The sequence below is a fragment of the Nerophis lumbriciformis genome, linkage group LG04 (genome assembly GCF_033978685.3).
Source record: "Nerophis lumbriciformis linkage group LG04, RoL_Nlum_v2.1, whole genome shotgun sequence".
In the NCBI taxonomy this organism is placed as follows: Eukaryota; Metazoa; Chordata; class Actinopteri; order Syngnathiformes; family Syngnathidae; genus Nerophis; species Nerophis lumbriciformis.
This window is the reverse complement of record NC_084551.2, coordinates 44,152,901-44,167,684: the sequence shown is the minus strand read 5'-3', so window position 1 is coordinate 44,167,684 and position 14,784 is coordinate 44,152,901. Positions and strand designations below refer to the sequence as shown.

At 41.7% G+C, this 14,784-nt stretch overlaps 1 protein-coding gene across 9 annotated transcripts in view; it reads left to right on the top strand.

Annotated features, from left to right (window-relative positions):
- gabbr1a (gamma-aminobutyric acid (GABA) B receptor, 1a) overlaps window positions 1-14,784 on the top strand; it is a 204,737-nt gene that overhangs the window by 129,042 nt on the left and 60,911 nt on the right. For all 9 annotated transcript variants that reach the window (XM_061955983.1, XM_061955960.1, XM_061955976.1 and 6 more), the window contains 3 exons: window positions 299-400; window positions 642-707; window positions 818-1,009. In XM_061955983.1, the coding sequence (XP_061811967.1) occupies window positions 299-400; window positions 642-707; window positions 818-1,009 (360 nt within the window). The remainder of the gene's footprint in view (window positions 1-298; window positions 401-641; window positions 708-817; window positions 1,010-14,784) is intronic.

The following is a 14,784-nucleotide window of genomic DNA, read 5'->3' as shown; positions in this document are numbered from 1 at the left end:
TTTCAACATATTCGGTGCAATATTGGTCGTGAAGCACATCGACCGCGCAATGCGTCTCTCCTCGACTATACAATCGATATGGAGCCACTTAATGTCGGCTCCCCTAATGGAGGTTAATGATCCAGCTCTTTGCAGTCGTCTTCCTTGTGTAAAAATCGCTGCCTGTGTTGTGTACGTACGTCCTCACGCTGCCTTTGTGTGTCTCCTACACACTTCAGCCTCTCCTGCTTCCAGTAGGATTGTGTTTTTCCCCTCAGACGTGCCAATCTAAGGCCAGCTCTCCTCTTCCTCCCCTCAGACTCTGGACGACCTGGAGCAGAGAGTCAAGGAGGCTGGCATCGAAATCAGCGTCCGCCAAAGCTTCCTCACCGACCCGGCTGTGGCTGTCAAAAACCTCAAGGTGCTTTGATTAAACATTCACCTCAGCTGTCAGCAACTCCCCCCCTTCACAGCTGCACATATCATTAGCAGGCAGCTCGTTTGGCAGAAATGAATGCATAGGATTAATTAGCTACTCCTGAGCGTCTGGAAGTTTCAGATTTTAACCGGCGCATCAAGATGAGCTACCTCTGCGTTTTCTTTGCCTGTTTCCGTTGATCTAAACAAGCTGTATTTTCATGTCGTCGTCCTGTGTGATGCAGCGACAGGATGCGAGGATCATCGTGGGGCTGTTCTACGAGACAGAAGCCAGGAAGGTGTTTTGCGAGGTTAGTGCCATTTCTTCTGCTCAATTCATCCCAATAGACCCAACCTGACCGGCTATTAGCGCGAATCGGGTATTGTAATGACCTGCGACTCATGCCTATTTACGCCGCAGGTGTTCAAAGAGAAGCTCTACGGGAAGAAGTACGTGTGGTTCCTCATCGGCTGGTACGCCGACAACTGGTTCAAGATCAAGGACCCGGCCATCAACTGCACAGTGGAGAACATGACGGAGGCCGTGGAGGGTCATGTGACCACAGAGATTGTCATGCTCAACCCTGAGACCGTCAGAGGTGTCTCCAACATGGTGGGTAACGACGCAACGCTACTTTTTTGGTGATTTGTCAACGTGTTCCTGCGATTAGACGGCGGACAGTCCAGGGTGTGCCTTGCATCTCCATGAAGTCAGCTGGGAGAGGCTGCAGCTCACCCATGTCCTTAAGGTGTGTTCCATTTGTACTGGGAAGTCGGAATTTCAAATGGAACACCCCCCGAAGTCGGATTTCCGACTCGGAAAGTCGGAGCATGCTGAGTTTGTTTCAAAGATGGCGGCTCTGGATGTGAACAATGATATCCGCTACTATAATATCCGTTATTAGCACTTTTGATTAGTTTTTGTCCCAGTAAATCATCCATCCATCCATTTTCAACCGCTTGTCCCCTATGGGGTCGTGGGGGTGCTAGAGCCTATCCGAGCTGCACACGGGCGGAAGGCGAGGTACACCCTGGACACGTCGCCACCTTATCGCAGGGCCAACACAGATAGACAGACAACATTCACACACTAGGGCCAATTTAGTGTTGCCAATCAACCTATCCCAGGTGCATATCTTTGGAGGTGGGAGGGAGCCGGAGTACCCGGAGGGAACCCACGCAGTCCTGGGGAGAGTATGCAAACCCCACATAGAAAGATCCCGAGCCCAGGATCGAATGCCCTTAATGTATTGTTTTACGTTTGTATATAGTAACGTCACATGTATGTTCTATATCGCTAGCAATAGCATCTGTTTTTTTCTCTTCATCCTGCGTGTTTCAAGGTGGCAGAAAGCGTGCATATTTTCCCATAAGTTGTTTATATTCAGACAAGGAAAACGCAAAAATACCTTTCGTGAATGTAGCCATCTTGATTTCGGACTTCGTAACTGGAACACTCTCAACTCGGCGGTGACGTCATTCCCAGCTACGACTTCCCACTTCCCAGGTAAATGGAACGCAGCATTAGTAAGGATAAGCAGTACAAAAAACCCATGTTTGGTCACGTCGTCTTTCATAATATGTACAGTACACATGCTGCTCTCACACTTACAAAAAACTGATTCAAGAGCATTTGTATTATTCAATAAAATCTAAAGTAATTTATCAAACATTTAAAAATATTTTATTAGATTTCTCATCAGTTAGTAAATTTTTCACCTATAATCTGACATTATTGTACGCACATAACCTATTTTATGTATTTAGTGGATGCACATTTTATTTATTTGAGATATTTTTATTTATTTAATCACCAATATATTTATTGCATGGGCTTTTTATAAACAGTATTTCATGGCTTTTTTATTTAATTTCATGACCAGTTTACAACTGTGTTCCAAATGATTATGCAAATTGATTTTAAGAATCAAAAACATTTATTTTTTTGGTTTTCCATTAAACTCATGGATGGTATTGTGTCTCAAGGCTCTGTAGATCATTGACATCAATTCCAGACACCTGTGATAAATAGTCTCCCAGGTGAGCCCAATCAAAGCAAAAATGCTTAAAAGTGATGTTCCACATTATTAAGAAGGCCACAGGTTTCAAGCGATATGGGGAAGAAAAGCGATCTCTCTGCTGTTGAAAAGCGTAAAACTTAGACTTAGACTTCCTTTTTATTATCATTCAAATTTGAACTTTACAGCACAGATAAGAACGAAATTTCGTTACATAAGCTCATGGTAGTGCAGGATAAAAAAGCAATAAGGTGCATATATAAATAAATAATATATATAAATAATATATATAATATATATATATAAAATAAATAAATATATATAAATATATATAAACAAATAAATAAATTACTGTACAGATAAATATATTGCACTTTTTCACATGCGTCCACGTTTATGGATGTATGTTATATTGTCTTTTTTATTCCAGCGAGTTAATCCATTTTGGGGGGAGTTGAGGGGATAATTTAATTATGATGCGTTCAAGAGTCTTACGGCCTGAGGGAAGAAGCTGTTACAGAACCTGGAGGTTCTGCTTCGGAGGCTGCGGAACCTCTTTCTAGAGTCCAGCAGTGAAAACAGTCTTTGGTGGGGGTGGGAGGAGTCTTTGAAGATTTTCTGAGCCCTGGTCAGGCAGCGGCTTTTTGCAATCTCCTGGATAGGAGCAAGAGGAGTCCTGATGATCTTTTCCGCCGTCCTCACCACTCTCTGGAGAGACTTCCAGTCTGAGGCATTGCAGGCTCCAGTCCAGACAAAGATGCTGTTGGTCAGCAAGCTCTCTATAGTGCCTCTGTAGAATGTGGTGAGAATGGGGGGAGGGAGCTGTGCTCTTTTCATCCGACGCAAAAAGTGCATGCGCTGCTGAGCTCTTTTTACAAGAGCTCCGGTGTGTAGGGACCAGGTTATATTGTCAGTTATCTGCACCCCCAGGAACTTGGTGCTGCTTACTATCTCCACCGCTGTGCCGCTGATGTAGAGTGGAGCGTGGTTGGACTGGTGCTTCCTGAAGTCAACAATGATCTCCTTGGTCTTGTTGACATTCAGGACCGGGTTGTTGGTTCTGCACCAGTCAACCAGATGTTTCACCTCCTCCCTGTAGTCCATGTTGTTGTTGTCACGGATGAGGCCCACTACTGTCGTGTCGTCCGCATACTTCACAATGTGGTTAGTAGTGGACCTAGCCCAGCAGTCATGAGACATCAACGTGAACAGCAGTGGACTCAGGACGCAGCTCTGGGGGGAGCCGGTGCTCAGGGAGATGGCACTGGAGGTGTTGTTGCCCACTCTCACAGATTGGGGTCTGTCTGTGAGGAAGTCCATCAGCCAGTTGCAAAGGAGGGTACTGAATCCAAGGGGGGCCAGTTTGCTCACCAAGTGCTGCGGGATGATGGTGTTGAATGCTGAGCTGAAGTCCAGGAACAACATCCGCACGTGTGTGTCCTTTCCTTCCAGATGTTCTAAGCTCAGGTGGAGTGTAGAGGAGATGGCGTCCTCTGTGGAGCGGTTAGGGCGATAAGCAAACTGGTATGGGTCGAATGTGGGGGGAAGTCTGGAGACAATGTATTCCTTTACCAGCCTCTCTAAGCACTTCATTATGATGGGGGTGAGTGCAACGGGGCGGTAATCATTGAGGGAGATTGTCGGGTTTTTTGGCACTGGAATGATTGTGGCCGTCTTAAAACATGATGGTACCACAGCCTGGGTCAGCGAGATGTTGAAGATGTCTGTGAGAACCCCAGCCATCTGGTCTGCACATCCCTTAAGCACCTTGCCAGGAATGTCATCAGGTCCCGGTGCTTTCCGGGGGTTCACTCTCCTCAGGGTTTTCCGGACATCCGCTATATCCAGGTTGAGCGGCTGCTCATCAGGGCGAGGGATGGATTTTCTCGCCGGAGTGGTGTTAAGTGCCTCAAACCTTGCAAAGTAGTTGTTAAGGTCATCTAGGAAGCTGATACTGTTGTCACAGGGACAGGGGGCAGCTTTATAGTCCGTGATGACCTGTATGCACTGCCACATTTGCCTAGTGTTTGTAGGGTTCACGAAGAAGTACTGCACTTTCTGACTGTGAGCACGCTTTGCAACCTTAATGGCACGGTTCAGGTTAGCTCTGGCAGATTTTAATGCCACCATGTCACCAGACTTGAAAGCCTTGTTCCGAGCCTTTAGCATTGCACGTACCTCACTGTTCATCCAGGGTTTCTCGTTGGCCCGTGTGGGGATGTTCTTGATCACACTGACATCCTCCATGCACTTCTGAATGTATGCGGACACAGACTCTGCATACTCCTCCACACGTGTGGTGATTTTCGGTGGCGGCTGCTTTGAACATGTCCCAGTCTGTGGTTTCGAAGCAGTCTTGTAATGCTGACATTGCTCCCTCTGGCCAGGTCCTCACCTGCTTCACTGTAGCTTGCTTCCTGATCAGCAGGGGCTTGTATGCAGGAATTAGCATCACAGATAGATGGTCTGAAGAGCCGAGGTGGGGACCCTGGTGCAGCTTTATACGCCTGTTTAATATTACTATAAACCAAGTCCAGCTTCCTTCCACCCCTGGTTGCAAAATTCATATATTGATGGAAATGAGGGAAAACTGTTTTCATGTTAGCTTGATTAAAATCCCCTGCCACGATGAAAACTCCCTCTGGATGTGTAGTTTGCAGTTCATTGATGGAGCAGTACAAAGCATTCAAAGCTTCTTTGGTGTTAGCACTGGGGGGAATGTATACTGATGTGAAGATCATAGCACTGAATTCCCTGGGTAAATAAAATGGCCTGCATTTTATAGTTAATAGTTCAACATCAGGAGAGTAGTGACGTGATACTATCTTCCCATTATTGCACCAGTTATTGTTGACGTATATGCAAACACCACCGCCTCGGGATTTACCAGTGAGAGATTTGCTTCTGTCCGACCGAAACATAGTCAGCCCCTCGATGCTAACTGCCTCGTCCGGAACGGTTGGTTTCAGCCACGTTTCTGTTAGAAATATGGCGCAGCAGTCTCTCATCTCGCGTCTTGCATTTAAATCCACCTTCAGGTAGTCCAGTTTGTTCTCCAGGGGGCGGACATTTGAAAGCAGGATGGAAGGAAGCGGCGTTCTGTGGGGATTAGCCTTTAGCTTTGTTGTTAGCCCCGCTCGGCATCCCCGCTTCTGCTTCCAATCACACCGCTTACGTGTCTTCCGTTGACGGTCCCCGCTGGTACTTGACTCCGCTGCGTCAAAGGCCACTGGATGTAGCCGGCGAAGTATTCCCATGCTAGCGAGGAGGTCCAACGTACACGCATCTTTCAGTCCAAAACGGCCCGATCTATCCACATCCAGAATTGTCTGGCGGTCGTATGTGACCACGGAGTGTCCACGCTGTAAGCCAGCCATGAAATTTAAATAATTGTCAGGTATTTTTGCCAAATTGTTCTATTCCTACCATGAGCGTCTGCAAGCCGCAGCCCGGCAGGACGCCGGTATCTTGTTAATGATAGTACACTACATTGCTCAGGGTATGAAAACATTGGCTATTTCCAAAAAACTCATGTGTGATCATCGAACTGTAAAGAAATATGTTACTAATTCAGAGCACAGGCAAGTTTGTGCAGATAAAGGCAAAAGAAAAAGACAACTTCATCGGATTAAGAGAGAAGCTGCTAAAAGGCCATTGCAAAGCAGCAAAGAGATACTGTATTTGAATCCACTGGTGCCTCTGGAGTCCCACGAACCTTAAGATGTAGGATTCTCAAGAAGTTTGCAAGTGTGCTTAAAGCTAATATTCGGCCACCCCTAAACAATGCTCACAAGCAGAAACGGTTGCAGTGGGCTCAGGAATACATGAAGACTAATTTTCAAACAGTTTTGTTTACCGATGAGTGCCGTGCAACCCTAGATGGCCCAGATGGCTGGGGCAGCGGATGGTTGGTGAATGGCCACAATGTCCAACAAAGCTGAGACGGCAGCAAGGTGTTGGGGGTGTCATGTTTTGGGCTGGAATCATGGGGAGAGAGCTGGTAGGTCCCTTTAGGGTCCCTGAGGGTGTGAAAATGACCTCTGCAAAGTATGTGTAGTTTCTGACTGACCACTTCTTTCCATGGTACAAAAAGAGGAACCGTACCTTCCGACAACAAATCATCTTCATGCATCACAATGCCCCATCTCATGCTGCAAAGAACACCACTGAGTCACCGGCTGCTATGGGCATAACAGGAGAGAAACTGATGGTTTGGCCACCATCCTCTCTTGACCTCAACCCTATTGAGAATCTCTGGAGCAGGGGTGTCAAACTCAAATACAGAGTGGGCCAAAATTTTGAACTGAAAAAAGCCGCGGGCTAAGGTTGAACAAATTAACCTTTTTGATAGGGACCCAAACAAGTTTTGCATTAAATATTGAGCAAGCAAGGCTTATATAACTTTATAGTGACATGCAAAATCGAGTTTCAAATAATAATAATAATAATTTTAAAATATCAATGGCATATCAAACACAATTTAAATAAAAATTGAATGCCTCTTTTCTATGTGAAGCCTTCTGAGGTAAATATCAACATTAACTTTTTCCACAGGCTAATAAATTAGAAAATAAAATAACAATGAATAAACCAACCATTCAAGACTTTAAACTGCTCAGTTTGCAACACACTAATCTAATCTGATGTGCCCAAGCCAGATACCTGCCATCTTTTCTTGGATGCTAATTCATTAATGTCGGGGCTCAGGCTTTGAGCTGAGGCAACTTCATTATCGAACGAGGGTGTTCATCAGTCATTATATCTCGTATTCCACAGTCTTGGGGGCGTGCCTTACAGGCACTGCTTTAAACGTCCTCTACGAGCTGTCGTCACGTCCGCTTTTCATCCATTCTAACAACGTGCCCGCCCAGTCACAAGATATGAGCGGCTTCTGTACGCACACACGCGAATGCAACGCATACTTCATCAACAGCGATACAGTTTACACTGAGAGTGGCCGTATAAGCAACTTTAACATTGTTAGAAATACGCGCCACACTGTGAATCCACACCAAACAAGAATGACAAACACATTTCGGGAGAACATCCACACCGTAACTCAACATAAACACAACAGAACAAATACCCAGAAGCCTTTGCAGCACTAACTCTTCCGGGACGCTACAAAATACACCCCGCTACCACCAACCCCAACCCCCCCCCCCCCCCCCCCCGCTACCACCAAACCCCTCAGTGTAACCTGTATCAATGAAGATCAAGTATGCGTTGCATTCTCTTGTGAGTGCGTGCCAAGGGCCGCACATATTATATGACTGGGCTAGCACTCGTTGGACTGGACAAAAAGGGGATGTGATGATTTTATGGAAGGCGCACTGAAATATGGGAGTCTCCCCGAAGGGTTGGCAAGTGTGAGATTTAGCGGTGAATGAGGTGTTACCGCGGCACCGCCGCTGTATATAATCGGCGGGCCAGCTCTAGTGTTAATTTGATATTGCCTCAAAGGCCAAGTGAAATTACATGGCGGGCCAAATTTGGCCCGTGGACCAGGGTTTGACACCCATTCTCTGGAGCATCATCAAGCAAAAGATCTATGAGGGTGGGAGACAGTTCATATCCAAGCAGCAGCTCTGGGACGCTATTCTAACATCCTGCTAAGAAATTAAAGCTGAAACTGTCCAAGAACTCACAAGTTCAATGGATGCAAGGCTTATTAAAGTGATATCAAGCAAGGAGTCCTATATTAACATGTAACTCAGCCTGTTTAATCAAGTTATTTCAATCATAATATTTTTTAATTTATATGGTCTTATATTGCTACAAATCCAACATGTGACCATTTTGAGTTCTTTATAGCCTATAAAATGTCTTGAAACGCTGTTGTGCTTATTAATTTGGAACAGTGGACTCTTGAGTTATTTATTATTCATTTATTGTCAAAAAAATACTGTTATCATTTCGAGATTTGTTCTATGAAATTAATTTGAATTAAACTCTAACGGCTGATGACTTGAAAATTATACTGACTGACATTTGCATCAATTATTTATGAAAATTTGAGTAAAATGTACTTTGCATAATAATTTGGAACATAGTGTATTTACCTTTTTATTTACTCAATCAATCAACTTTTATTTGTTTAGCCCTTAATCACAACTGTCTCAAAGGGATTTACTGAATGTATTTTCATTTATCTCATGACCAATATATTCAATGGACAACTTCATATGTATTTATTTTAAAGCATTTTATTTATTTTATAATTAATGCATTTATTAATTATTTTTTGTATTCCATGACTTGTTTAATTACATGAACAATTTAATCACTTCATTACCGTTTTATTTATTTAGTAACCTTTTATTTATTAGATTTTTTTCTTTCTTATATGATTAAGTCATGTATTCCATTACTAATTTATTGACTTCATTACCTTTATTAAATTCAATTGCCTTTTTATTTATTTTACCACCATTGTATTTATTTAATGACCTTTAATGGACTATTTACTTATTTGATAGCTTTTTATAGCATGTCTGTAAGAGTTTATTGATTTCATTAGTTATACATCTATTTAATGACCTTTTTACATACAGTATTCAATATTTGATAGCTTTTTATAACGTGGTGTCTGTAAGAGACATCATGGATCAACTACGTGTGGCTTTCATTGCAGTTCAACCAATCAGGTTTCTGAACCTGCACACCAAGTGATTGTTTCATGTTACATTTCATTGTGCTTTTCAATGGAATGCAGTGTCATGAAATATATTAAAGGTGTCGTAAATTATTTGGATAAATAGGTCCTGAAATAAATCAATTAGACATTTGTTAGGATTCCGAACTGTGAACGTAAAGGTCTGCAGCACCTTCAAAATGTCAGTATTTTAAAGTAATGTCATGGGAAATACTAAAATCATGCAGACAGGCTGGTTATATGTTTTTTTTATTATGCTGAAGTTGAACACCTGTAGCTTATAGTAATGTCTCCATCCAGCCCAAAGACGGGCCATGCTGTTATTAGCGTTGTCGCCAGGCCATCCCCAAGCTACTGGGGAGTACAGAGTAGTATCTCAGATTTAATTGGATGGTTTCTTGTAAAATTAATCACGGGTAGGAATTTTCCTGACCTCTGGCATCGGTTTTAATGACTTGTCAGGAGGTCGTGACGTTTATGAGAGTCATCACGCTCCGTGAGCACAGACGACATCGTCCCCTATTAGGTCTGCCGAGTCGATAAATAATCAAATCAGGTGTTATGCACACTCTGCAGAAAGGAGTTGTCTTTTCACTGCAGCACTTTCATCTTAAAATAGCACATTAATAATAACACAAAAGAAGTAACAGGTCCACATTAATGTGGATAAATGTTTGTTTTGAAAATCAGACATAATGTAAGACTATAAATGCAGGTTGAAAATTAATGATATTGAATCGTGATGAATAAAAATGAACCCACAGCAACACTGTGATTATTCAGATTAAAACACCACTTTCAACACAACGGGCATATAAGGCTTTCCAGTATGCCCTTTTACTTTTCCGGACTATGAAGCGCACCCACTAAATTTTCAAAGAAAAAGGTATTTTCCAGATATTAGCTGCACCGTACTGTACTACAGTATAAATCACAGATATATACGTTGTGAAATTCTCTTTACACAGAAATATTTTGTAAATGTTTATTTACTTGCCTTCATTGTTTCCAAGCGGTGCCTGTAAAACGGCAGTAAAAGGGTTGATCAGACAAAACAGAAGTCATCGCCATGGACCCACTAGATGCGGAAGCTCGCTCACCAATCAGCTAAACAGACTCAATAACTCCACGGTGACGTTTTGGTGAGTTTACTGAGGCATTTGTGAAACAAACAATACAAAATGAACGCCATTGTATGTTAATAATACTAACAGACACTCGTAGACGTGTTAGCATATTAGCTAATGCTAACGATGCTAGCTTCAATCCATTGTGATAGCATGTACAAATATGCATGAAAACACCCTTACAGACATCACAGAGTAAGTTAGTAAGTAAGAATTGTTTTAGTCAAATTGTGAAACTTACAAACGTTGTTTGGAGTGATGAATGGAGCAGAAATGCTATTGACGGTTATACTTTCGGTTTGAGGCAAAACAGAAAGTATATTTTCAATTCGCAGCACCTGCAGTGAACGAACTCGCCCAAAAGATGGCGCCATAGCGCAAACAATAAAGCGCCATTTCAGTCCTCTGCTTGGGTTTAATGAAAATTATTGAACACAAAACATTATGGCAATTAGCGGAATTTTTTTTTATAGGTTAGCCGCATCGTTTGATGAGCCGTGTAGTGTAGGAAAAAAGTAGCGGCTTATAGTCTGGAAATGTTCTGCCTCAGTCACGACGCGAAAACCGGGAAAGTGCTGCAGAAAAAATGAGTTTTTCACTGTATGTCAGTGAGAATAGACGTATTTTGGCTTTAAACCTAATGATACAGTTAGAGTTATAAACACTGAAGCGCTGCTCTGCAAGGGGATTTAAAACATAGCCAGCTAATAGCTAGCTAGCGGCTAACGTCTCTCTGTAGTGTTTTAGCTACTTCTAAATCACTAGTCCTTGCCTCCATGGTGACAAATAAAGTACATTTCTTACAAAAATCCTCCCAGCAGGTCGAAAAATAGCTAAACATGCTTCACTACACACCGTAGGAGGATACAATAGCTAACCGCTAACAACAAGCTAGCGCTCCTGAATGTAAACAAAACAGTGGGTCTACACAGATATCAATTGTAATGATGTTAAGTACAAGAGCTGTATCTAGTTGTTACTACAATGATTACGTCAACATTTTTTATCACCACATAGTCTTTTTTCCTCTTTTACATTTTTTTTATGTTTATAAACTCAGGAAATATGTCACTGGATACATGAAGACTTTAAATATGACCAATGTATGACCCTGCAACGGATCGATACCCAAATTCGTGGTACGACCCAAAACTTATATAAAGTATCAAACAACAAAAAAATAAGTGCTTCTTACATTTTAACATGTTAAAACAAAACATAGCCAGATATTAACAGTAAATAAACAAGTAGATTAATAATTTGTTTTCTACCGCTTGTCCCTCATAATTTTGACAAAATGGTAGAATGAGAAATGACACAATATGTTACTGCATACGTCAACAGCTAAATTAGGAGCCTTTGTTTGCTTACTTACTACTAAAAGAGAAGTTGTCTAGTATGTTCACTATCTTATTTAATGACAAAATTGTTATTTGATTGCAATAAGAAACATATGTATAATTCCAAAGTCATACCAAAGACTATAAAAATGGGACCCTGCTTGGCACTCAGCATCAAGGGTTGGAATTGGGGGTTAAATCACCAAAAATTATTCCCGGGCGCGGCACCGCTGCTGCCCACTGCTCCCCTCACTTCCCTCGGGGTGAACAAGGGGATGGGTCAAATGCAGAGGACACATTTCACCACACCTAGTGTGTGTGTGACAATCATTGGTACTTTAACTTTAACTTTAACATATGATACATATAAGTATGATACATAATGTATCATACGATTTTGTTTTCATTGTGGTTCCCTTCATTTAGAAAAGTATCGAAAAGTATCAAAGTACATTTTGGTAGCGGTACCAAAATATTGGTATCGGGACAACTCTAGTGCTCAGTCATTCAGTCTGTCATTTGTTTATTTAGAAGTATTATTGGCAATTAAAAAGAGTCGCAATATTACAAAAGAGCAAGTGTATACAGAGTTGAGTATACATTACATTACACATTCAGTGCAGTACACTACGCCCACAGTACGCTGAGCCATGTGTGTTGTCCATATGTGGCTTCTTCAGTATTTGCTCTATCCTTCGCAAATAGTTAGAAATTCATCCTCGAAACCCAATAACTAACTAGCACCAATAAAAACGATTCCTTTTTATTTCCTTCTGTAATTAGCATACCTGCCAACTACTCCGGTTTTCCCGTAATTAGTACGGTTTTCATCAACCTATTCCGGGTTACGGTTGCAGTGATAAAAAATACGGTTTTTCATTAATAATTTTTTTTTTTTTTTTTTAAGTTTTATTCACGAAATCGCGTAACAACAATGACAATCGACACTGCTTCCCGTAACTTCCTATCGAGCCATTCCGAATGCCATGCGCGAGGCTATTTATAGCACCGCTGCCAAGCACGAGGCACCTGTTGCCCATTGTTTCCAAACGAGCGAACGATCATGGAATCAGCCGGAGAAAAATCGCAAACGAGTCTTAAACCGAAAAGAAAACTGCAGTCATTCCGTGAAGAATATTCAAAAGCCTATCCGGGAATAATTATCCGTTCCAAAAAGGGTGAAAACTACACGAATTGCACCTTGTGCAGACAAGATTTTTCGATCGGACACGGAGGAATTAGCGATGTAAAAGACCACGTTGGGACAAAAAAACACAAGTCTAATGCCGTTGCTAAATTTGGATTTTAGCCACAAAAAGGTATTTAGTACTGTTATACTGTTAAAAGTGTTTATACTATTTATGCTTTCAAGTCCAAGTTGAAGAAATCTTGTTAAATGTTGACAGCATAACTAACAAAATACAGAAGTATGTCCTTAATATTTTTGCAGTGCTATTTCTGTTGAAAAGTTAAAATGATTACATTAGAGATGTGATGTGCCACTTTTCAAGTGTCTGATGGCTTAAATTAATTTTCATTAATTTTTCACATTTTGAATTCTTTTGAAAGGCTTACAAAAAAACTACATTTGAATTGTAATTCCATGCTATTGACAGGACTATTAATTTTAATGAAGTTAGCTTACCATGTTTACAGTATGATAATTGTGATAGAAATGTGAATTTTAGGCACAGAATATTTTTTACAATTGAACAAGGCAGTAGATTATACAAGCTTGGACAGAAAGTTAATAATGACACCAATTTTTTTTTAATGGAATTGTTTAGTACTGTTTTACCATTTGTTTACTGTAAAAAGTGTTTATACTGTTTATACTTTCAATTAACAAATTGAAGTCTTGTGAAAGGTTGACAGGATAACTGGCATTAACTGTCAAAATAATTTCAAACTATTGAAGTTAGCTTACAGAATAAACATGTCAATCAACCCATATGATTTTTGCTGTAATATTTTTGTTTTGAAAAGTCACTGTGACTGATAGAAAAGTGATGGTTTTAGCAACATTTTAACCTGTCTGAATGCAATCAATCATTTTGCGTCGGGGGGCGAACTGAACCCCCCACCAGGACTTTGTCCTGGACCTACCGGGGCCTGCGGCCCCTGGACCCTGGCTACTAGGTTTTTCTGATTTCAAAAGTTGGCAGGTATGAATTAGCTAAACAGAGCCATTGGCTAAGCATCTGTGTGTGAAGCTAATGCTAGCTAAACTAGCTTGAGATGCTGTTTGTTTTGTAAAAAAGAAAATCTAATGTGGATTATAAACATCTGTTTTTTTGCACTGTAGGCAACAGTTTAGCTGTGTGCTGGCAAGTCTTTCATTTATTTAAGTCATTCTTTGTCGTGTATAAACTGTTACTGTTGGCGCCTTGGGTGTTTACCGAGATAAATATTCCAGCGTTAATGCGCTGTTTATCAAGAATATTCCTAAATCTGCAACAGAAGGAGGATTTCGCCTCACGAAATACAAACGTAGAAGGGGGGTTCCTCCATTTTTGTTTTGGGTCAGCATTTTAGCATCTCAGCGCCACTTCCTGCCTCAGCTCCACATTCACGCTGTTTAATCCTCTTAAAGCATCTCTCCTTTTGACCTTTCCTGACTTTTCCTCTTCTTGTTTACTTGTCCTTCCCCCTGCCCCCATTATCAGCGGCTGTTAGTTGAATTAAAAAAAGCACACCTGTCGGCGTGAACGTGTAATGTCCCAGATACGACGGAGGCGCCTGCATATTATCAGTCTATTTCAAATTTAATTTCCAAGTTTCAAATTGGCATATTTCTCCAGGCTGGGGTGGCCGCAGACAGCCGGCGTGCCAGGCACCGTAGGATGTGCGATTGCACATCGCCATTTAAATGCCAAGGTGGAATTTTAATGAATCGGACTTGTCAGCGCTGAATTGGACGTGCGTGGGCCTCGGGGAATCCTCTGGGACATCTTGATGATTGCTCGCAATAATCTGCCGTCACACATGAGCACTCAGAGATTAGCTTAATTGTTCTCCTGCCAAAGTATGCGGGTGACAAATCACTGAGGGCGAATTTACACCCAAAACACTTTGTGAGGCGTTAGAGTCAGTTGTCAGTCCACGTTTTCCGTCAGCGGTAGTTTTGTCCTTCATTACATCTCGGCTATTTTTTAACAAACAGGACGTTGATAGTGGCGATGGCGACAACGCTAGGAACTACCTAGCCTACCTAGTCTGTGAGTTAGCATAAAAATGGTTAGCATCCA